Source organism: Equus asinus, chromosome 7, assembly GCF_041296235.1.
Source record: "Equus asinus isolate D_3611 breed Donkey chromosome 7, EquAss-T2T_v2, whole genome shotgun sequence".
Taxonomy (NCBI): domain Eukaryota; kingdom Metazoa; phylum Chordata; class Mammalia; order Perissodactyla; family Equidae; genus Equus; species Equus asinus.
The window spans coordinates 74,539,214-74,564,615 of record NC_091796.1 but is presented as its reverse complement, the minus strand read 5'-3'; the positions used below and the strand labels follow the sequence as shown (position 1 = coordinate 74,564,615).

At 43.8% G+C, this 25,402-nt stretch overlaps 1 protein-coding gene across 2 annotated transcripts in view; it reads right to left on the bottom strand.

Annotated features, from left to right (window-relative positions):
* The window catches only part of FNTB (farnesyltransferase, CAAX box, subunit beta), a 65,643-nt gene extending 40,751 nt beyond the window's left edge, over nucleotides 1–24,892 (bottom strand). For both annotated transcript variants that reach the window (XR_001401499.3, XM_014862612.3), the window contains exons 1-2: nucleotides 24,522–24,892; nucleotides 6,560–6,624 (exon numbers count right to left, since the gene is read on the bottom strand). Coding sequence is in view for 1 of the 2 variants with exons in the window: in XM_014862612.3 (XP_014718098.1) it covers nucleotides 6,560–6,624; nucleotides 24,522–24,665 (209 nt within the window). In the remaining variant the exon portion in view is untranslated. The remainder of the gene's footprint in view (nucleotides 1–6,559; nucleotides 6,625–24,521) is intronic.
* Nucleotides 24,893–25,402: the final 510 nt, after the last annotated feature.

The following is a 25,402-nucleotide window of genomic DNA, read 5'->3' as shown; positions in this document are numbered from 1 at the left end:
GGAAGAGAAAACCAAGGAAATTAATGTGAAACAGCCTCAATTTTCTCCGGAATTAGGAGGCAAGATCTTGGGACAGTTGTGGATTGGCCACGGTAGCGAAAGGGTTAGGGAATCTCCATGAGGTGAACAGAAGCATTATAAGGCAGTAGCGAAGGCCCAGCTGAAGCCAACGAATATAAACTTTTGGGGAAGCCATTCAGCAGGCACTGTTCCATGATTTTCTTCTTGGAAAGCTTGCTGAGACCCTTTAGCAGGAGCAGCGACGGGATGCTAGTAAGGACTAATAAGATGGGAAAAGCAGAAAGGTAGGGGCGTGAGGAACCGGATGAGATGAGAGAATTGCTGACACAGCTCACCATGCGGGCTGGCCCAGGCTGAGCAGGCTGGGTGTGGCCAGGACGAGTATGATGGACTAGAAAAACCAGGAGGGTCCAAGAGCCCACTAACAAGGGCAGGCAGGGACCCACTGGAGAAGCGAGGGGAGGCTGAGAAACCTGTGCCAGGTGAGGGCAAGCACAGAACGTGGGGGCAGAACTCCTGACTTCTAACTCTGAAAGGACCCATTCACAGTGGGATTTTCTATAGGCCAATTCTTTTCCATCTGAAAAACAGTCAAAGGAATTTGAATATGCCAAATACCTTGAGATGCTAAGCCCCACAGGCGAGAACACTAGCCACCTCACTGAGAAATGTCAGGCAAGACAGCATTAAAGGTTTCTTGCAAATACAATTTTGAGACCTTAAGTATAATGCTGGGGAAAGGGACCAGCAGAGCGGGGGGCTGTACCTATTGGAAGGTACCCTACCTACTCCACTGCTTGTCCTCTGGGAGGAGAGCTCACGATGGCTGGAGCATCTGTGCCCAGCGCAGAGCAGGCTCTCCACAGCCATTTGTCGAACGAATGGGAGAAAGAATAAAGGAATGGTAAGGCCAGTTTCTGACTGACCAAAAGAGGCTGTTCTCCCTGTATAAATGTCCCTTCACTTTAAAAGATGACAAACCTCAAAGGGGAAGCTAAAATTCGATCAGAGAGGCCAGGAGAGGGGCGATGAGTCTGAAGGCCGTGTCTGCTCTCCCGGGAGGCGGCCCTGTCAGCTCTCTGGTGCTCACATGCACCACACTGCAGGAGACCCGCAGCCAGCGCTCAGCCTTCCCTGCGGGACTCAGGATTCCTAGAGTGCTGAATTAAGCAACTAGACAAATCCCTCCTCTTACTGGAAAAAGAAAAAAAAACCTGGAGAAGGAGCCCTCTTCCTTGTCTTCTCAGCACTCCTCTCACTTGACAAGGGCTTCTCAGTCACTAGGAAATGGGTCACCTCAGAGCCAAATGCTCTTTGCTTCTAGAGGGTAAGAGACTCTGCTCACTCTTCAGGATCCAGAAGTCACACTACCTGAAGCCTCACCTGCCCAGAAGCATCTAACTGAAGGAAGTCAGTCACCTCTTCTGCAGCTCCAGGCTGATCCCCAAGGCCAGGCCCCAAGGCAGCCCCAGGGGGGCTCCCCAGCAGCTTTCCTCCTCCTTGAACCTCACTCACAGCCAGGTCCTAGATGTCCCGCTGGGAGGGAACTAATGAGTTCCTTTAGCTGGGTTCAGTGAAGACCAACTTCAGCCACAAGCAGGGGAAGAGAAACTCCTCTCTGCAACCATTTCCACACGGGAAACTGTTCTCCATTTTCATCGGCTTCATCATCAACACTCACACACTAATGCTAATACACATATGTTATTCTACAATCTTGGAAAAGGTTTCTTTGCATGTTTATGTAGAGCTTCAAGGGCCCCAATGCTAACTGACTGAATTTTAACTTCTCCTTTGAGGTTTATGGTTCTTTTAAATTGAAGGGACAGATATCCATTTTCTTTTGGTCGGCCAGAAGCTGTACTGAGAGGCTTACTGTTATGGACTGAATTGTGCCCCCCAACATTTGGATGTTGAAGCCCTAGCCCGCTGTCCCCAATGTGACTGTATTTGAAGACAGGGCCTTTAGAGAGGGCCTTCAGGTCAACTGAGGTCTCATGACCTTATAAGAAGAGCAAGAGACACCAAGGAGGATCACACAGAGAAAAGGTCACGTGAGGACACAGGGAGAAGGTGGCCACCTGCAAGCCAAGGAGAGAACGCAGGAGAAACCAACCCTGCCAGCGCCGTGATCTTGGATGGAACTGCGAGAAAATAAATTTCCGTTGTTTACACCACCCAGTCAGCGGTGTTTGGTTGTGGCAGCCCCAGCAAACTAATACCCTTACCATGCCTTTATTCTCAACTCACCTCTGTCCAAAAATCTTCTCCATGCAAGGAGTTAAAAAAGAAAAACTCTTTCCCTTTTCCTCCTGAACAAGTCAGCCTTAAAGCCATTCAACTGGGTGGAGCAGAACAAGACGGGCTCCACGCAGGAGCGGGGCGGTGGAGGGGACGAGGAGGGCATCTGTGTGGCTGTGCAGAGAGGGCCGGGGGATCGGGACACACAAGGGGAATGATCAAATAAGCAAACATATTAAGGATATTGGGAGTCGGGTTCCACTGTTGGAGTGGGAACTTATATGTGTACCGGGCAGCAATGTAAATCGTAAATATAATGTAATTCTATTTCTTACTACAGCTTGAACCCCACTGGGCTTCAAGACCCTACACAACATGCCTCACCTACTTCTCTTCAGCCCCATCCCACGTCCTCCCTGAGCTCCGGTGCCACTGCCTTCTTTGTTCTCTTCCGTCTCAGGACTCTAGCTCATGCTGTTTCCTCTGCCTGGAACACTCCCGCCACCTCCTCAACTGGCAACTCCTGCTCACCTCCAGGGCTCAGCCTGAGAGTCACTTTCTCTGGGGGCCTTCTGCCATAGACTGAATGGCTGCGTCCCACAGCACTCGTATGTTCAAGTCCCAACCTCCAATGTGACAGTGTTCGGAGGTGGGGCCTTTGGGAAGTGGTTAGGTCAGGAGGGTGGAGCCCTCATGAAGGGACTAGTGACCTTATAAGACAGACCCCAGAGAGCTCCCTAACCCCTTCCACCATATGAGGACACAGTGAGACAATGGCCATCTATGAACCAGGAAATGGGCCCTCTTCAGACTGCAAATCCGGTGGTGCTCTGATCTTGGACTTCCCAGCTTCTAGAACTGTGAGAAATAGATGTCTGGTGTTTAAGCCACCCAGTCGATGGTAATTTGTTACAGCAGCCAGAAGGAACTAAGACACCTTCCCTGACTTTCCAAGTGAAATTACATCCTCCCTGTTATCCTCTCTCGGAGCATCCCATTCTCTTCCTCGATACTCATCCCATTAGTAACTACATATTTCCATTCCATTGTTTAATGGCCACTTCCTCCATGAGACTGAGAGCCCAGCAGAGGCAGGAGCTGGGTCAGCCTTGCTCACCCTGTTCTCAGAGCCCAGCAGAGTACCTGGCCCCCTGGGGACCCTCTAGATAGTGTTTCCGAATGAGTGAAGGAATGAATGACTGAATGAATATGGCAGAGTGAATGACAGCCAACACACTTCATCCCCCTAACCCTGGACCATCCCGGAGAGTCAGGCCTTTGGTTGAGACAGATGAGAGGACAGGAATTTAGTCCATTGTTGGCTCCCAGGAAGGTTTTAAACCCACTAAAGCCAGGGGCTTCTCTAGTCAGAAAGAAAGCTTCTGCCACGTAAGTAAGAAGTCACTCGAGGGAGGGGGGGGGGAGGTGAAGTCATTTGTAAGGACCTTGGAAAGAGCAACAGGATGAAGGACTGCATCTTCTAACTGCTCAGGATTTGGGAAATTCTAAAGTAGCATCGCATATGGAAACGGCAGGAAAACACGGAAGCAAAGCAGGCACCAGTGTGAGAACTTTGAGAGCTTTAACTCAGGATTTGGGCTTCAGGGCAACTGTCAACACTCAGCCTTCAGTGGTCCATTAACATGGGGACATTATCAATATTTCTTACTTCTAAGGAGCACCAGACCATTTTTTCCCAAGAGAAAACAATTGTAAAATTATATGTGAGTTTGTGTGTGTGTTTATGCATTTCAGATTTCTTACTAATGTAATAAATGGAAAAGGGTTGTAAATTCACAAGTGTGTGGAAGAATGAGAATAACCATGGAGAAAGAAAAATTAACTTTCATGGGAAAGCAGGATGCTAATAAACAAAACTGAAAAGCATGGTCAAAAAGCTCCTCAGGATGGACCACCTCTCTCCAGGACAGGATGCATGTTTCAGTCTTAGAGAGGAAAGTCATTTCTGGGATGATTGTAGAATGTACTGACATTCAGCTTCAGCCTTGAACTTCAGCCAAATCTGCTATTTGGCTGTGGCTCTGGAAGGCTGAATAGACAAATGCCTCCCTCAGCATCATTCCTGGCATCCCTGGACCTGTGCGTGGTCAGTGGTCCTGGGAGTATGTGTGATTCTATCACATCTGATCAGCATCATGACCTCAGAAATACAAACAATGTCATCTAGATTTACTGTTAATATCAGAATATTCTCCTTAGCTAACAATGAAGATTTGTTCCTGCATTGTCAAACTTTTAAAATTTGACCACTGAAATGTTAAATATTGAAATTGTGATAAAATTATGATAAATTTTCAGATTTATTCTTATATCCTAGGAGTTCGTTTGATGATGATGTTTTGCCTCAGCCTCATATTGACGTGTTGATTTATATACTCAGCCTTCAGCCAAAATGTGTACCATCTCTAATAGTAATTAGCATGCTGTGACATAAGATACTAATTAGCATCCTTTAAAATGCCCAATTTCATAGGCAACAATGGGAAAATGTCAGATTCCTGAATTAAACACAGAGCCCTGATATATTCTATTTCCACAAAGGATCCAAACCTAGGAGGAACATTTTTGTTTTCCACCCACAGCTGACCTAAGACCTCAGAGTCAGGGGATTTCACTCCTTGACTTGTCCTCTACCACCACTCCCCAAACATGGCTGCTTCCTCCTCCCAGACTCTCACCTCCCATTCTCTCTCACATGTCAGTAAGAATCCAAGGAAAATCCAAGGGCTCCATTCTGATGGTGGGTGAAACAGGAAAGTCGAATGATCAAGGTGCCTTTGGAAACACAGCGGACATGTGTCCGCAGAGGAGCAGACAGTAGACACTGACTCAGAGCCCAATCAGGCTAGTCACGGGGGAGGCGAGGGCTGACCACAAAGCCCCTCCTGAAGCAATGCCGCCGCACCATCTCCACATCCTGCCACCTCTGGGGATGCTCAGCCAGGGCAGGTAGAGTCACTCTCCCGGAGCTGCTGAAACAAATGACTCCCTTTGCTAATCTCCAGCTGTGGCTCATGACAGGAGCAATAATTCATTAACTGAGGTCTGAGCTTCGGGTTAATGCAGAGATTTAGTTTAGCCATTTGGGGAAAGACTCCCTCCTCTAGCTGATGTTGCCCTTCTTTCCTTCACACCTGTCTTTCCCTTTTCCCACTTTACCTTTTCCAATTGTTTTCAGCCGTGGCTAATCAGAATTTTCAGACAGACTTTGTTTTTTCAAGGAAATAGTGGCAAAACAGAGTGATAGCAAAAAAGACACAAAGTTAACTCAGCCTAGAACCATTAAATAGAAGTACCCGAGTCTGACTTGCCAGGAGCTAGTCTGCTGGGTCTCAGAAGTCTGTGAGACAGGATGAAGGGGGTCGGGCTGGACTTCAGACCCTTCAGCTTTCCATCCAGCGTGAATCAGCCAGCAGCCTAACGACACTTTGTTCACAGGTTGTCAAGGAAAAGCGCTGTATCATTAAGATAAAATGATGACCACACGCAGTTTTGGACTACTGATCAGTTCTGATGGCTGGAAACACGACACAGAATGCTTTCAGAGAAATACTTTGTGACTAGAAGAGAAATGCTAATAAAGGCACGAAATAACCTTATGAAATTCTAGTGTGAAACATGACAAAACTGGAAAAAAGAGAAAATAAAGGTTCAAATTAAATAAGCTTCAGCTTACAATACTCTTTTTGGAATTTCTGACATCAAAGAGCAGTGAAGACTTCAACTTGCTAAGCGCCAAGGAAAATAAGAGGCATTTTATTTCTCACTTGAAATTTCATCCTTGGGATCTGCTGCACAATCACCAATAAAGGACCAGGCTGGGAGAAGCTCACACTTCTCACAGTTACGCAGTCGAACAATAATATACATCAAAGGAATCCGTCCCTGGCCATCCCCCTGGACTTGACATCTGTTTCAAAGTGTAATATGAAAAAGAAAAGCCTGAGAGTTCTGATCTGAACACCAAAGCAGCAGGTCACAACCAAGCAACAGAAACATGAAGTTCCTCTCTCCATCTTCAGACCTCAGAGTCCAGGCCTCCAGGGGCAGCCCAATAACACCTGAGGCTCAGATCCAACTGGCATCTCCTCCAAAAAGCATTCTAACAGAGGAAGGCATTGGGGTCATGAGCCTATCCAGGTAGCCACAAGTTCAAGAAACACCAGCTCACAGCACACTTATCCCCTGAGGTTGAGAAGCTCAAGGAGGAAAGGAGAAAGGCTCCCACAGGAGCTGGTGTCTCCCAGATCCCTTCAAACTCCTAACCACAGCTTACCTTGGTATCAGGTGGTTGAACTTGTAAGAACTGAAGACCTCTTGGATCTTTTCTTCTACTTTGGCCTGGTGAGGATGCAAGAAACAGGGAGAGAGAAAACAAATACAGATGAGACCTCTATCAACTTTTCTTCCTATTGCCACAAATGCATACTGGCTGCATTGCTGGTGTGGGTTTGTCCTTCATCGTCCTACAGGACTGCATTAAGGGCTCTGCAGGATGACAGGCTTAGACAAGGAGAGGGAGAGGATGCCCAGTACCATGCTGGCATCACAATCAACTTCTCCAGTAAACTAATCCATAATATCCAAACTAATGGCAGTTCTGGAGTTTGGCACCTTGGCACCAGTTACTTAGGGAGCAAAGACAGATACATTTTGCTTGAAAGATTGATTCTTGCCTGCTCTATGAAATTGTTTAAGTGTTTATTTAATTGGCCATTCTCAAACACACAATTAACTTGTACCAAGGTTCATACTTCTTATTATCAGATTGAACAGTTTACATGCAGATTGAACAGTACTGAAATCCCCTGAGGGATTTACAAGAACATCAACTGTAGGAACACCAAAGAAATAGCACATCTGGTCATTGGTCCCATGTCACACACAGGACCCCGCGGTCCCATAAAAAGAAGGATCTCAGAAAGTTAGGTCACAAAAGAAACCAGATGACCTGTGTCCTCTGCAGGCCACAGCATTTATGGTCACACAGTGCAGCTTCTGCAAGGAGAGGGTATGGTAACGGGGGAGGGCTGGTTCACAGGATGCAGGGTTTCACCTTCAGTGGCATCCTCGCTCTGTGGGGAGGAATGTCCTCGTAAAGATTTCAAGACACATAATAAAGTCCTCTCTGGGAAACTTCAAAAAGTGTCTTATTTATTTCTGCAACACCCACTGAGTTAGAGCTTCCGGTCCCTTTGACAAGGGTGCAGGAATTATTTGTGATGATGAGGGGAGCACTGATGTGAATCGTCTGAAATGGCAGCCAATCTAAAATTCACTCATCTTCGGTTTTAGGATATGCTTTGGTATCTCCCTTTGAACATGAGTTTGAGGGATGATCTGGCTAAGAATTTACAACACTTTAAAAAACAGACTGAAGTTGCTCTGAGAACCTGACTCAGGAGGAATAAGAAAGTTGTCCCAGATTCCTCATAATTCTTTTTCCATTCCAGATGCACACATGGGACTAATATAACGGCCCAGCCTAGATGAAACATGACTGCATTTCTCAGTCATGCCTTCCTTAGCTGAAAGCTGAAAGGGATAGAAAAATATACAAGAAACATAGGTCAGTAAGATCGTTAAATAAAGATTTGCCTACAATATACTGTTATGGCTAAGTGAATAGATGAATTCTGAATGAAAACCAAATGGAAGGAAAACTCACTTCCTCTACCCAAATACAAGCCGACTCAGATCCATATGACTTAATAATATTCAAAGGCTAATGGATGAGCCCATCTCCCCCTTAGCATTCTGACACTTAAGACTCCTAGGAAGAAAAGCTTCCAGACAAGAGTTCCTTAATGAGAAGTCCCACCTTCAGTTCCCGCCCCCCAGGCAACATGAACAGCCAACTACTCCATGAGGAAAACGGAGGTTTATTTCTCAACTAAGATTCCTGACAGAAACACAGGTATGTCACACTGCAAAGAAGAAAATGCTTAAAACAGTCCCAACATAGTGTCATTTCTCTTTAAATTTCCTAACCACTCTTCTTCAGAATGAACAAGTGATATTGCAATGCAGTTAGTAACTGACGCATGCCTGAAAATCTTATGAATTCAAATCAATACCTGAGTACTACGAGTCAGCTGTTCATAATAATGGACAAATAACAATTCACTTTATTTTCTCTCAAGAACTGGCATATTTTTCTAATAGCTTTCTTGAGATATAATTCACACACCATTCAACTCACCCATTTAAAGTGTATGCTTAAATGGATTTTAGTATACTCAGAGTTGTGCATCTCTTACCACAATCAATTCTAGAACATTTTCACTAGCCCACAAAGAAACTCCACATCCCCTAGCAGTCACCCCCAATTCTCCCAGTCCCTGTCAACCATTAATCTACTTTCTATCCCTATAGATTTGCCTATCCTGGATAATTCACATAAATGGAATCATATAATATACGGTCCTTTGTGAAGGGCTTGTTTCACTTAGCATAATGTTTTCAAGCTTCATCCACACTGTAGCATATACTGGTACTTCATTTCTTTTTATTGCTGAGGAACAGCTGAGTAACTATTTCATTATATGGCTATAACACAATTTGTTTATCCATTCATCAGTTGATGGGCATTTGGGTTGTTTCCACTTTTTGGCTACTATGAATAATGCTATGAACATTCTTGGACAAGTTTTTGGATGGACATATGTCTTCATTTCTACCTAGGCAGAGGTATATACCTGGAGTAGAATTGCTGGATCATATGGTAACTCTACGTCTAATCATTTAAGGAACTGCCAGACTGTTTTCCAAAGCAGTTGTACCATTTACATCCCCACCAGCAGTGCACGAGGGTTCCAGTTTCTTTATATCCTCACCAACGTGTTACTATCTGTATTTTTTATCGTAGCCATCCTAGCGGGTGTGAAGCAGTACTTCATTGTAGTTTTGATTCCATTTCCCTGATAGCTAACGATGTTGGGCATCTTTTTATGGGCTTATTGGCCATTTGTATCTCTTCTTTAGAGAAATGTCTATTCAGATATTTTGTTCATTTTTTTAAAAATTGGGCTTTCTTTTATTACTGACTTGTAATAGTACCTTACATATTCTAGATACAAGTCCCTTATTAGATACATGATTTGCAAAAATCTACTCCTATTCCATGGTTGTCTTTAGGAACTGGTGTATTGTTTAAGAAAAAGATCACCTCAGAGCACACAGTGTGGTTTTTAGAGTACAACTTTAAAAATGCTACTCAGTAATAAGCCTGTAGGTTTTTTTCTTGACAAATAGTAATGGATTAACATAGAAATTTAAAAATATTTATCTAGGGAAGAGAAAAGTCAAAGTAATCCCCAAAACATGGAACATCCTTTTTTGGCCCCCCATCTCCCCATATAGCCTACCAGTGTTATATAGAATCTGAGTAAATTTGTTACTGGGAAGATGCAAGCATTCTTTAAATGTTCTGATTTGCATAGCAGAAGAAAAAAAAAGAGCTAGTTGTATATAAAAAGTTAACATACCAGGCCTGAGACTGCTATCCTTAGAAAGGTCTGCTTGCAAGGTTGACCCTTGGCTGGCATCTGGGAACCTTGATTTTAGGAGGGGTCCCACCATTCCCAGAACTGCTAAGAGTGGCTCACTGTGCCTACCTAACTGTATAAACAACATGGTTTATGCTGAACAGCTACTTTCCTTCTGGGAGTCTGGAATTTTGAGAAGTGCTGGGCAGAAGGTGCCTATGTGACCAGCCTGCAATAAAAACCATGAGCAGAGAGTGTCTAATGAGCTTCCTTGCGTTGCCACAGTTTCGTACTGGAGGAATAAGCCCGTCCTGTGTGACTCCACAGGGAGGACTCTTGGAAGCTCGTGCCTGGTTTCCTCCAGACTTCACCCCACGAGCCTTTGCCCTTTGCTGATTTTGCTTTGTAGACTTTTGCTGATATAAATCACAACCATGAATATGACTACATGCTGAGGTCTCTGAATCTTTGGAGTGAAGCATCAAACCTAGTGTGATGTGTGGGACCTCCAACACATTAGCAGACTTAGAAATTTAGCCTTTGGGGCAGAGTTAAGAGAAGTAGTCAGAATAACTGCATAATCAATAAGGTAAGATCTATAATTAAATTCCTTTTAAAAATTTATCAAAATTCTCTCTTTAAATATAGGAGAAATGAGGCTATGAAGAAAAACAAAGTTACCTAAGTCGTGAAGAATTCTGAACACTACGTAGCTCTCAAGTCGGAATTCAAGAAAAGAAAATCAGCTTCAATAAAGGGATGCTAAAGCATGTCCACTTTCCCTGGCCTCTCATTTTATCTTGAATTTCCACGCTTCCTTTCCATCCCAAAGGAACAGACTATTCTATTCTAGGTAATCTCTCCTTTCTGCAGGAGAACCCCCACAGGCAAGGCAGTTACCAACTGGGTACAATACAAAGGCTTATTAACAGCCCCATAACAACAGATAATTTTCTTTTGCCTAAATAGCAAGGGGCCCATAGGTTCAGTTCCCTTGGGCACAGGGCACACAGTTCATGACCATGTTAACGAAAGTGATATGGCTCTCCTGTGAAGAGGATGACAGCCTAAAGCATCTGATCTGTTTCAGAAACATTGCTAAATGAAATGTCACAAGAAAGGCCACTAGGATTACTCGCCAGAAGATTTAGTCCCAAGGGGTTAGCTCTTCAAAATTTTTAAATAGCCTGAAATAAAGGAACCTTGGATCCTGATTTAAACACACACACACACACACACACACACACACACACACAAGATATAAAAAGAATCTTGGGACAATTGGGGAAATTTAAAAATAATATAATATCATGATAATATCATGATACTATAGAATTCTTTATTTTCTTAGGTGTGATATTATTGTCCTTATGTAGAAGAATGTCATTCTTAGGAGATGAATGCTTTATTATTTAGGGGCAACATGTCATGAGGTCTTTAGCTTACTTTCAAAGATTCATAAAAAAATTAGTCATATACATATATACACAGGTGTACACACACGCACGCACGCATGCGAAAGGAAAAATTGTGTCCTGGCCAGATGATCCATTGGGTTATCTCCACCTTTGTCCTTGACTAGGCTATTTCACAACTCTGTAGAGGTACAAGTTAATTTGTAGAAAATGGACAGTAATGTAAATAATTTCTGTCCACAGAAATGCAAATTGTATCTGGTAAAATGCAATTAATCATCACCCTATGGATACTGCCCAGTTTTGCATCCATTTGTAAGTTCATTTCAGCAATCCATATCTGACTGTAAATGTGTGGTATTTGAATTCTCTTCTGAAGTAGTTGTAATAGCTTACTGGCTCCGTGAGTTAAATAAAACCTTTGACATGTGTTCGTTTTACATTTGTACAAATCCTGATTTTATCCTCTTTTAAAATTTATCCCTTAACTGTTGATATGAGGTGGGGAAATTAGGTGGAGGGTAAACAGATGCTGTCAATTTTCTGTATATTTAAAATTTTTTGTAATAACAAGTTGGAGATGGGGCCAGCCCCGTGCTCGAGTGGTTAAGTTCGTGCACTCTGCTTCAGTGGCCCAGGGTTTCGCCGGTTTAGATCCTGGGCAGGGACATGGCACCACTCATCAGGCCATGCTGAGACGTCATCCCACATAGCAGCACAACCAGAAGGACCCACAACTAAAAATATACAACTATGTACCAGGGGCAATTTGGGGAGAAAAAGGAAAAATAAAATCTTAAAAAAAAAAGTTGGAGGAAATTATTAAAAATCAAAACAAAACATTTAATACCCAGATTCCACCATGACTACTTTATCCAGGTACAAGAAAGATTTTTGAAAAGTCAAATACATCTGCACAGCCACACACAATACATGTATATGTAAAGTGGATACATAAATGCTTAAACCAATTAGAAAGTGTTTCTGGCAATTCAAAAGCGAACATTCTGCAATGAGACACTGACAGTCTCCCCTTGACCAAACTCTAGTCAGGCTCCTCTGAATCCTCATCCCAACTAGGCCTCAGCTTTTGTACTTCCACATCCATCTTTGCATCACCCAATTTTAGCAAGAATCCTGCTAAGTTAGTTTAACCAGAATCCCCCGTCCTCAATATTTCATCAGTTTCCTCATCCCCGACCATCCCCCAGTGATGTCTTGATCACCCTGGCCTGCCTTCAAGAGGAGTCCTGTTAGGTTGGTTTAGCCAGAATCCCCGCTTACCCCTGATGATTCCTCTTAGTAATTTTCCACCCACCAATTCCCCCACCGCCTTGCTCCTTGACTATAAATTCCCACTCTTCCTTGTATTAAGAGTTAAGTCCAATCTCTCTCCCCTACTGCAAACCCCCACTGTATAGTCTTCCTTTAACAAGTGTCATGAATAATTTTTTCTTTAACAATACCACATCACACCCACCAGCAGAATGACTAAAGATGAGAAGACAGACAACATCAAATGCTGGCAAGCATGCCAAACAACCAGAGCCCTTAGACACTGCTGGTGAGAGTGTAAAATGCACAACCACTCTGGAAGAGGCCAGCAGTTTCTTATAAAATTAAACATACTCCTATCCTACAATCCAGCAATTCCACTTGTAGGTCTTAAGAAAAATGAAGACACATGATCATAAAAAAGACTTTTACAAGAATGTTCACAGCAGCATTATTCATAATATCCAAAATCTGGCAACAGCTCAGTTGTCCATCAATAGGAGAATGGATTAAAAAAACAACATCAATCTGTAGCATATTCATCAATAAAAAGGGACAAATTACTGATATATGCAACAACATGGATGGACCTCGTAAACACGCTGGGTGAAAGATGCCTGACCCAAAAGAATGCATACTGTATGACTCCATTTAGCTGACAGTCTAGAAAAGGCAAAACTAATCTATAAAAAAAATCAGAACATTGGTTGCCTCTAGGGGCGGGGGGGTGGGAGTGGGGACTGACTGGGAAGGAACATGAGGGAACTTTCTGGAGTGAAGGTGACGTCCTCTATCTTGATAAAGGTTTAGGTTACACAGGTGTGTGCACTTGCGAAAACTCAGCGAATATGAATATACACTTAAGATATGCATATTTTATTGTGTGTAAATTTTATCTGAAAAGAAAAAAGAACTGTAAATAAATACTGAACGCTAGTTAATGACATGCACACTAAAGTATTTAGTGAGAAGTGTATGGATATCTACAATTTGTTTTGAAATTCATTAAGAAAAGATGGATAGACGGGCCGGCCTGGGGGCGCAGTGGTTAAGTGCGCACGTTCCGCTTCTCGGCAGCCCGGGGCTGGGTTTGCGGTTCGGATCCCGGGTGCGGACATGGCACCGCTTGTCAGGCCATGCTGTGGTAGGTGTCCCACATATAAAGTAGAGGAAGATGGGCACGGACGTTAGCTCAGGGCCAGTCTTCCTCAGCAAAAAGAGAAGGATTGGCAGCGGATGTTAGCTCAGGGCTAATCTTCCTCAAAAAAAGAAAAGAAAAGATGGATAGAGGGATGAATAGGTGAATCAACTTGTGATAAAGCAAGTCTGGTCAATGTTAAAAGAATCTAGGTGATGAGTATACTGGTATTCATTGTAAAATCCTTTCAACTTTGCTATGTTTGAAATTTTTCATAATAAACTACTAGGGGAAAACCCAAATACTTTATTATTACTGTGAGAGTTTAAACAATATTTTCTCAGTAATACTTTCTCATCTTTCCTCTATATTCAAGGTGTCCGGAACACCTCCCTAAGCAAAGATTCCCGCCCCTGAGGAGTCTGCATTGTGTTCACCTGTTCTACAGAAACAAAAGCTTGTTGAAGAGCAGACAGATTCCACCCAGTGGGGTCTGGGAGCAAGTGGCCCAGGGGCAGGTTTCACCTGGAACCAAGCTAAACTTGTTAAAAATGTAAACTCTCAGGTAACAGACTACAGAATCCGAAACTAGGGGTTGGGGCCACCGACCTCTTTTTAACAAGTCCTCTGGAGGATTCTGATGCATGCTAACATGTGACAGATCAAGGAAGGTTTCCGTAGTGGCAACGGTCACTGCGGATTTCAGCTCAGAGGTTGACGCTGGAATGTGACTTCAAATAGTACTTTCTTAATTTATAATTATTAATTGTTACTGTTTTAAAACTGCTCACCGTGGGGCTGGCTCGGTGGCACAGCAGTTAAGTTCGCATGCGCTCTGCTTTGGCGGCCCTGGGTTTGCTTGTCCGGATTCTGGGTGTGGACCTACATATCACTTATCAAGCCATGCTGCACAGGCATCCCATGCATAAAGTAGAGGAAGATGGGCACAGATGTGAGCTCAGGGCCAATCTTCCTCAGCAAAAAGAGAAGGATTGGCAGGGCTCATCTTCCTCAAAACAAAACAAAACTGCTCACCACACTTTTCTTCTTAACTAGTGAAGCACAAAGATGAGAAGGTAAAACTTTTCTCTGAACAAATAACCTAATACTCTGAGTGCAAGATTCACCAGGAAGTCAGAGTTGAGCTGGCCCCCTTATCCAGCCAGCATCCCTCTCTATCCAAGGCTAAGACCCTTTAGGAAGCACAGGTTCTCACACCTGGCTGCATATTAGAATCACGTTGCGGGGGCCCGGCCCCGTGGCCAAGTGGTTAACTTCGCCTGCTCCACTTCAGTGGCCCAGGGTTCGGATCCTGGGCACGGACATGGCACCGCTCGTTAGGCCATGTTGAGGCAGTGTCCCACATGCCACAACTAGAAGGACCCACAAATAAAATATACAACTAGGTACTGGGGGGATTTGGGGAGAAAAAAAGCAAGGAAAAAAAAAGAAGACTGGCAGCAGTTGTTAGCTCAGGTGCCAACCTAAAAAAAAAATCACGTGGGAGCTTAAAAAGCATACTGATGCCTCGGCCCCACCCCCAAAGGTTCTGCTTTAATTGGTCTGGGGTGCAACCTAGGAGCAGGGAGGACAAAAACTCTCCGGTGATTCTCACGGTCAGCCCCGTTTGAGAGCCACTGCCCTCACCGTTAGTTTCTGTTTTAAAAAACGTCTTTAAACATCAGGTGTTCTAGAAGTAATGAAGGAAAACTAAGTTTAAACCATAAGCCAAAATGAATACTAGCAAGAGGTTCCCAGTGACCTAGAGATGCACAGTTATGTCATCGGCAGTAACGCCTCCTCATTCAAAGGACAGGTGCCTATCATTACTATGCTAGAATATTTCAGGAATCGTCCTCTAGTACAGCACTTTTCATTAAAGAATTCCTAACAGCCATGCATATGTGAAAACTTGGTATACGGCAGAGATGGTAAAACCCAATATAAAAGGGAAAAATATGGGCTACTGAGTAAATGTTGCTGGTAGAAAAATTAACTTACTACTTCACACCCTAAAAAAAGAAAGAAATTCTAAGTTGATTAAACTTGAACATGAAAAACTCGAGTCAAATTATTAGAAAAGCATATAGGAGAATATCTTTATATTCTTGGGATAGAGAAAAATTTCTTCAAAAAGCCAAAACTGTAAGGAAAAAGACAGATAAAAGCATAAGCATAAGCAAGGTTAAAGGCAAACAAGAGCATAGAGGAAGATACTTGGAACAGATGTAAAAGACACTCTTTCCCAAATTGAGACCTCTGACAATGCCTAGTCTTGGAGAGGGTGGGGGGAAATAGAGCTCCGGGACCCCACCAGTGAGTGCTTAGACGCTAGATCCAATTGAGGGCAAAATGGCAGCAGGTACTAACACTGAAAGGGCACAGACCCGACAAGCCAGCAATTCTACCTCTCAGGTAGAGATCTCCTAGAGAAACTTTACATGTGCACAACAAGGTATGCATAAAGATGCTCGCTGGGGGGCTGGCCCCGTGGCCGAGTGGTTAAGTTCGCGCGCTCCGCTGCAGGCGGCCCAGTGTTTCGTTGGTTCGAATCCTGGGTGCGGACATGGCACTGCTCATCAGACCACGCTGAGGCAGCGTCCCACATGCCACGACTAGAAGAATACACAACTATGTACCGGGGGGCTTTGGGGAGAAAAAGGAAAAAATAAAAAAATCTTAAAAAAAAAAAAAAAGATGCTCGCTGGAGTACTGCAAATAACAGTAAAAACTTAGATACAACCCAAATGCCCATCAACAGGGCGGGGATGGATCAAACAGAACACTCTGTACTATACTGCACCATACATCTAGGTTTCCTCGGCGACTACCACACACCTACAGTATAAAGAGTGGCATACTCTACACACCACATAGGAGTGTAGAAAAAATTCCACACTTCAGTGGGAAACTACGCCCTGTCTATAGCACACCCTTCCAAGCTGATTCCAGCCCTGTTCATTGTCTTTGAACTATTTTAGACCTCTTTGTAAACTGTAGGTAACTGATAAGATATGCAAATTATATCTTGTCCCTTAAGTTTTGACTTGATTGACTTCCCTCCCCACTGTGGAAAAAACAGTTTTGCCTCCATGTGCAATTCAATTTCTTTACTTCACATAAATTTGTGCCTTTTGACTTTTCCTTTGAACTAGTCATAACATCTGCCTGGTTCCCCATATGTGAGTAAAATAAAAATTTTAACATGTTCATTTTTATCTATATGAGTCACGATTTTACCTTTTCTGAAAATTACCTTTATCAGTAGTTAATAGGATGAACTGGATGTACAGACATCAATTTGGAAAGAGATGGAAAAGATTAAACGGAAAAAGGCAAGATGACGGAGTGCAACAATTTATGCAAATTTTTTTTTTTTAAAGATTTTATTTTTTCCTTTTTCTCCCCAAAGCCCCCCGGTACATAGTTGTGTATTCTTCGTTGTGGGTTCTTCTAGTTGTGGCATGTGGGACGCTGCCTCAGCGTGGTCTGATGAGCAGTGCCATGTCCGCGCCCAGGATTCGAACTAACGAAACACTGGGCCGCCTGCAGCGGAGCGCGCGTGCTTAACCACTCGGCCACGGGGCCAGCCCCAATTTATGCAAATTTTTAAAAGCAACACACACATACAGAGTTTACGGACTCATAAAAGGATTAAAAGTGAGGCAGTGAAAGGATACACAACTCATGACAGAAGTTGCTTCTGGAGATGGCAAGGGGACAAACTGAACTGGGGGTGGAGTTAAAGGAGACTGTAGCTATATTTATAATTGCCTTTAAACAAATAGCCGGAAGCAAAAAAATAAGTTGTTAGCAACCGTTAATTCTAGGTTATAGGAAAATGGCTAATTATGTTATTATTTATACTTTTTGTTAACTATAAATTTCTTAAAAAAGAAAAAAATTTAAAAGTGCTTAGTTTTGCACTGCCTTATCACCCAGGCTTTCCCACACCTATAGAGATAGGCCCCGACATAGAAAAGATGCCATGATCTAGAAGTTCACGTTGATTAGACCTTATTCGTTTTCCCATCAAAGTAATGTTGTACCTGACAGGTTTCCAGGCCAGCCCTCCCAAAGCTATTTAATGTATAACATAACTGTTAATGCCGATAGTACGTCTCTCATCTGCTCCAGAAATGAGGCAATGCTTACTTAGGATAGGGCAGAAAGAGAGCACAAGAGTTCAGAGTTAAGTCTACCAGCTTGCTGGAAGTTTACGCCTGCTTCTGACAGGGCACGGCCTAGTGTTTCTACGCAGAGAATGTTTTAAGTTTGCTGAAGTCAGATTATACGTAGTGAGGATACTAGAATATGCCATGCCAAAATACGCCTCTTTAACATAAGGATTCTTTTGAGCTGAAGGCCACTGACGACCAGGAGATACAGGAAAAGCTCTAAATACAGGGCATAAATTTGCCTTTTGTAAAAGAAATTTCCTTTTGTAAAGGTATCTCCCTCTCTGTATAAGGAAATGGAAGACTCCTAACAACTCTTAGCAATGGAGAAGGCCCCGACTTAAATATGCATAACAAACCTGACGAAACCACTCTTGTTCACCATGCTTTTCCTGGTCCCTTCCCATAACTTGTCTTTCCACCCAGAAGCCCAAAACCTTTTTCCTTTGTTTTAGCCTAAGATGGTACATAAACCCAAGTTGTAACCACCCCTTTGGGTTACTCATTGATGAGTGCTCCCATGTGTACATACGCAACACACATGTTAATAAATTTCTTTTTCTCTTGTTAATCTGTCTTTGGCCAATCTAATTTATAGGGCCCCAGCTGGAGAACCCTAGATGGGTAGAGGAAAAGATTTTTTTCCTCCCCTACTATATATTTATATTAATTTATATTCATATATATATATATATATGCACCTGTATCTTTAAAATATATAATATAAACTAAAAATAAATATATATTAGTATGCGCACGTATATGGTCTGTATACATGATATAAACTAATATGTACATTAGTTGCGTTTTTCAATGATGGAATCCAGGGCCAGAGACAAAGTGACAGCACCCAGTCCCCAAGAGTTAGGTGCTATGGCAATAAACAAACGCAGATCTAACGATCTGCCTGCATTCTCAACAGCTGTTTAAAAGACAGCTCGTGGAATTTTTCTGGAAATCCAATCAGCAGAAGCACAGAATAATTTCCATTCACAGATGAGTGGTAAAAACCAACTAATGCATTTGGTACTTTCTCTTTCACAGCTTCTTTCTGCAGCCAATCTGACGATGCAGCAACTTTCCTATCACGGACTATCACTTTCCTTCTCCCGCCCCCTCGCTCCCAGAGGAGGACCGCTCCAGAAAGCGGTTTTGCTGCCTGACACTCATGCTAATGCTGAAGCTACAGTAAAAGAATCATTAATAGATCAAACATAACGCAAAGATTTTCCTAAAAAAATTATCCCTCAGAAAAAACAACTCACTTTTACAAAGTAACTCTTGCTGTGGGGAGTTCTTCCAATTCTTTATTTTGAATACAAAGTACCAGTGGGGTTTGATACATCAGCCTAAAACAACCTCAATCCAGGTCTGGTTTGGGCTGTTTATAGAGGTCAACTGATGGTATCAGGAAAGAAGACAAATTAAACACAGGCTTAGCAATTATTCCTGGGGTATGAACTCACACTTCCACGTGTAAGTTCCACTGTAAACCCTTTCAAAGATCACTTTAAAAAGTAATGAAGTGGTTAAGTTGTCCCAATCACAGATATACACCAACTGGACACATTGTGAAAGAATGCTAATGTTATGCAAGTGGCTACTTTTAACTTGGGATGAAATATTCTTACCCACATTCAAAAAACTGAAAGTGTAGTCTGGAAAAAATGTATTGGCTGATCCAAAATGTGGCTCCACCAATGATAAAAATACTAAGGTCAACCATACACATAAAGAGTTTGAAGAAAAATGTTTTACTAACACGGAGGAAAAAGAATATTTCCAAATTAGTGTGATTTTATAAAGCATGTGATTTTACATAGGAATATGTACCTAAATTTACAATGTAAATTTTCTAAGTAGGCATTTGATTTGCTCACCTCCATACCTAAAAGTACGTGTATTTTCAAGTTGACCAAAAAACATTATTTTCGCCTTTAATAGGGAAAATGGGAAAATTTTGATATTTAGAATTGCCTTATAGTTGGGCAACATGGTGAATTCCAAGAATTCCAAGAAAATAAAACTGATTCACACAGCTAGCCTACTGACCACTTAACCAAGCAAAGCTCTGGTCCCTTCTCTGAGAAGCATAAGAAACTATTAAGTTTGATCATATTTAGCGACTTGTTCCACCTCTACTTAATAACCTTTTGGAGAATATACCTTGAAACAAGTCAACAGCAGGAGTTCAGGATTCATTCCTGGACCTCTGACACTCCCTCCTTCAGGATCTGCAGTGGGGCAACGCCCATCACTTGAAACCAGCTCATTAGCCAGGCTGTCCACCCTTCCTACCCCTGCCCCACCCCCCCATTGGCCCTGCCCATCCAGCTGACCTAATTTCCTACCACAACCAACCTGCACCCTCCATTCCCAGTAAGCTGGAGTCTTCCCTCAAAACAGCTCCTCCCGCTGGAACGGCTGCCCCCCAGCTCCATCCTTTAGAGCCCAGCCCCACGCCCACGTGAAGTTGTCCTGACTGCCTCAGCCCACAGACCAGCCTCCACTCCCTGTGCAATTACGACCCCATATGCAGTGCAGTCATAAGTGAGCATTAATTACATGCTCTTGCAAATTATTCTCTAATTGCTTCAGGCATATTTTTTTTTTTTCTCTAAGACAGAAGAATTTTGAGGTCAGGGACTAAGACCGATAATTCTTCTATACTCCACTCAGAGTTGACTGTCACTTGACTGAATGCTGTCTAACGATATCATGCCATTTCAAGAGGAGGATGCTTTCACCTCTGCTCAAGAGCAAACTAAAGGAAAAAGAAAAGTAGTATCTTCCGTAAACAACTGTTTTTAGCAAGGCTGCTACCTCGGAGACTGTACCAGTACTAACTGCTGGCCTGAACCACAGAGCATCTGCAATGGGGTGACTGCAAATGGCACAACAAAAGAAGACAACCACTAACGGTACAATCGCGCCTTGCTTTCTAGAGTCATAAAAGTCTCCCCATGCATCAAATCCATCAGCAAAACAGGTTATCAAAGTAGAGACCTTCGAAAACTGCCCAGCACCTGATTACCTCCACTGCCATAGCCCTGAGCTCAGCCGCTGTCGTATGTCACCTGCAGTCCTGCAACAGCCTCCCTGTACCCACCCTCACCTCCCCACAATCTGCTCCTCACCTCCCCACAATCTGCTCTCAACAGTGACCTCAAGGAGTCTGTTGAAATGCTGGTCAGCTTGTGTCAAAACCCCGCCATTATGGATCAGTGTGACTCCTGGTAGGAGACAGATGGCACATTCAAAGTGGGTGATCTGAGGAGAGTTTATAAAGGCAGTAGTTCCAAAGGTGTGAGCAGGTATAGCAAAACCACAGAGTGTAGTACTGTGGGGCTGGCAACAGAGGGCATCCCCTCCTAGACCTGAAGGTGGGAAGAGAAGTGGAAAGGGAAAGAGAGAGCCCATGGAGGAGGCCCCTGAGAGGAGGTGGGACCTCAATTCAAAGACACTCCAGCCCACATGACCCTGCAGGAAGGGAACGAATACACCAATCCCATTCTTCTCCCTGCCTCTCTCTCATCTGCTATCCGTACTCCCCATGGCCAAATACAACTAGAAGCCATAAGGCAAGGGAGCCTGCCACTGCAGGTCCACCTCCAGGGGCACATCTCCAGAGCAGGGTGGAAAAGGGTAGAGCGAATCTGGGGAGGTAGACGGAAGCTCTCCAGCCCAGTGGCTCCCATCTCAATCAGGTACCTACAACAAAAGTACTTACAATGGCCTATGAGCCCCTCTACGGCCAGCCTCATCTCCTACTCTCCTCTTTGCTAACCCTCTTCTCCCAGTGGCTCCCACTCACCAGGGACATGCCTGCCTTGAGTCCTTTGTACTTGCTGCTTTCTCTGCCCAGGATGCTTTTCCCTGGGTACACACGTGGCTTGTTTCTTCTCTTACTTCAGGTCTCAGCTAAAACATCACATCATCAGAGGTTTTCCCTTACCATCTTACATAAAAACCTCCCCTGCTCCCACCCCACCCATTCCGGGCACACTCTATTTCCTAATCCTGCTTTAATCTTCTCCACAGCACTTCTCTCTAGCATTAAATAGATAGACGATAGATAGATAAATAGATAGGGTTTTTTTCCCTTTTTGATTGCCTCCCTGGCCTAGAACAAAAGTTTCATAAAGGCATCAATTTGGCCTCTTTTGTTCCCCACCTTACGTCCAGTGGCAAGAACAGTGCCTGGCACATAGAAGGAACTCAAGTAATTGGTTTTTTGTTTTGTTTATTTGTTTATTTTTATTTTTTCCTTTTTCTCCCCAAAGCCCCCAGTACATAGTTGTATATTCTCAGTTGTGGGTCCTTCTAGTTGTGGCATGTGGGATGCCTCCTCAGCACGGTTTGATGGGCAGTGCCACGTCCGCGCCCAGGATTCGAACCCGCGAAACAGTGGGCCGCCGCAGCGGAGTGCGACAACTTAACCTCTCGGCCACGGGGCCAGCCCCTCAAGTAATTGTTAAATGAACAAAAATGAATGGACAGAACAGAAGGACCCACAGCTAAGGGCTCTTGCCACTGTTCATAGATTTAACTCCTATTATCAAATTATTGTTTAACAAATAGTCTTCCAATAATCAGATAGGAAGCAGGTGACCAGCATTTGTTTTTATTGGCAATGGCACAAAATTGAGCTGTCAGTAAACCCTACAAATAAATGGACGCTTCAGTCAGAACCAAAAGAATAATAGTAGTGTTTTCTGCAAATGACTCATCCTAGCAAGGCTGGTATTTCTTAGGAATATATCATCATTAATTTACCAACATAGCACTTCTCTAAGCCTCAGTCTTCTCATCTGTAAAATGTGTCAGGATTGAATGATAATGTACGGAGAGCACTTAGCACAGCACTGGGACCCAATAAATGGACACTATGATGACTATTAAGACACTGAGGCAGCCACGAGAATGAGATACTACATTATCTTCCTACTATCTGGAACTGTTTGTCCTAGATTTTTAAAATGTGAGCTGGAGTAACAACATGGAAAAGAAATATAAGATGCTCTGCCATCTACTACACAGTTGGGCCTAGATTCGAAAGACATCCTATAATACCAACATCCCATATCAGAGCCTAGTTTCCACACCTGGCCAGACCTTGGCGAACCCTTTCAGAGACCTGTACCTTGTTGCACCCCTTTCTGCATCACTCGTTATGCCTATGCACTTGGAATACAAGTGCTCCTGTTTTCTTGGTAGAAACTAAACAGGGGCACTCTACTGAAAAAAGCAGTACAGGAAAAAGAGAAAGAGTAGATCAGCAAAGCTCCTGATAATGCTCCTGTTTTTGACTTGTCCTTCTAACCAGGGAAGTCTCTGTTTTGGTCTGTAAATTAACAGACCAATATCTGATCCCCTTTTTTCCACTAGCATCTATCCATAACATTATCTGCGGGATCAATTCAGTTAACTACATAAAAGGTGACTCCACAGTCTTGGGACTGATAAAAAAAAAAAAAAAGGCCTGACCTGAAGCAACCCAACAATTCACCACTTAGGAATACCGCAAAGATCCTGTAGGTTTTTCATTAATGGGATATTTCTTTGCAATCTTTTGCAAAAGACTTCTATAGAAGGACACAATGGTGGGCTAACTGAGCCGGGGAGCTAGATTCAATAAGGTTCTAGTCTAAAACCCACAAGGCTTAAATCTCCAGTTAAAATATTCTCTCTGCTACCATGTGTATAACTGTGTATTCCAGCTCGTTTCTGTTATTAATTTACAGTCATAAATGTACAATATAATAATCATTACTAATTTTACCAAAAGGGAGGCTTCCAACTTCAGGTATGAAAGTCAAAGCAGGTCCCTCCAAGGTTAAGCCTGGAGACCGATATTACTAAGAGATTTTATTTTAGCAAGCAGCCTGATGCTTACTTGTTAGTGCTAAAAAGAATCATCCTGACCACTTCTTCCAGTGACAGATAGGCAAAGATTTCCACAATGACTTGGGAAGAATTCCAACTGGGGAATAAGAAAAACAAAACTATAGTTCAGTACTCATTCCTCACTCTTCAAAGTGACAGGTTGGATCCTACTTCAAGGCCTCGGTGAATGAATGACAAGCAATCCAAATTTACACTTTTATTACAGCACATTCCAAACTTGTATTGTTTTCCTGTCTGTCTTCCCCAACCAGGCTGTGCCACGCACATGGTCAGGCGCTGTTTTCTTTCTTTGTATTTCCAGCGTTTAACATTGTGTCCAACACACTGCTGGTGCTCAAATGATTGAATGACTACCAAAATGCCCACCCACGAGGCAGGCCCAAAACCTGGCACTGTGGGTCAGAAATTAAACAGATCGTGGAATGGCATGATCGCAGTCTGGCCACTTCTCTTACCCCTATGTCCCTAAACTACGAGCAGTGTGGGGAAAGTCACTATCCACACGAGAACCTCCGGATGTCCCGGCAGAATGGAGCGGGCTGTCTGACCGCCCGGGCTGCTTCGGCCCTCCAGGCACAGAACACGATTCTCTCCGCTCCCTGAGGCTGTCCTCTCCTCCAAGCCAAATCTGACAATGACCCCTCCCCAACCTTGCCCCATAAACGCTCCACTCTCCAGTTCGAGCCTGGGTGCCCAGAGCTTCTCAGAGGCGAGGCACCGCGATGCACGGTGGGAGTAGTAGTTCTCCGGTAAGTTTCACAACCCGGCAGCCCTAAGAGCGGGACTCCCACTCCCAGAAGCCCCCGCGCGGACGCCTCGCCCGGTCCTGCCACCTCACCTGTTCTATGGACGTGACTGTTTCCACCGAGTCGTCCTGCAACCGCTCCCGCGCGTGCTCGGGCCTCAGACTGTACAGTGGCTCTGACCAGACAGGGGAGGAAGATGGAGGGCAATAGTAGGTGAAGGAACTCGGAGAAGCCATGATCAGGAGAGCAGCGGGCAGTGTATAGGACTCAGCTTCGCCAAACAACAACGCGCATTGAAACTGGAGCGGGCTAAGGCGCTACGGAGAGTGGGTAGAGTCAAAAAGGTTTTGAACGCGAATCTCTCCTCCCACCTCCACATCTTCAGGGAGTGAGTTACTGGGATACTGCCGCCCTCTTTGGGCAGAGGAACTGCTGCAAGAGGCTCCGCTTCCTGGCGCGCGAGGAAGGAAGGATGTGTACATCTGAATTTCATTTCAGAGAGATGATGTAGGATCCCGTGGCTCGTTATGCAAGTTAAACACACACACACTTCTTTTCAACATTCTGCTAATACTCGCTTAATTGTAATGGCAGTAGTTCTCAGTTTCGGGCGCCCAAGAACCCAATGCATGTAACTTGAAAAGCATTTCTGACAGCTCTCCTGGTTGCCTCAGTCGTGCTACTTCTAGTAGAACTATTATGTACCTTTGGGTATGAGACAGCCTCCCTGGAGAAGCCAGCAGCTTCTCAACAAAGGAATTGCCGCCTCACTACTCAGTGATGGAGGGGAGGGATGTTGTGCTTTTCTCCTGTTCCCTTCAGGGTTACAATGCAGTAGCAGGAACTCAAACGCAGTAGAAGGAACAAATAAGTATAAGTGAAACAACCAAGGAAATGTTCATTCGTTTATCAGCACTTTTTATAGAGCACCGACTACATGTCAGGCACTGTGCTAGGCCCTAGGGATACAGAA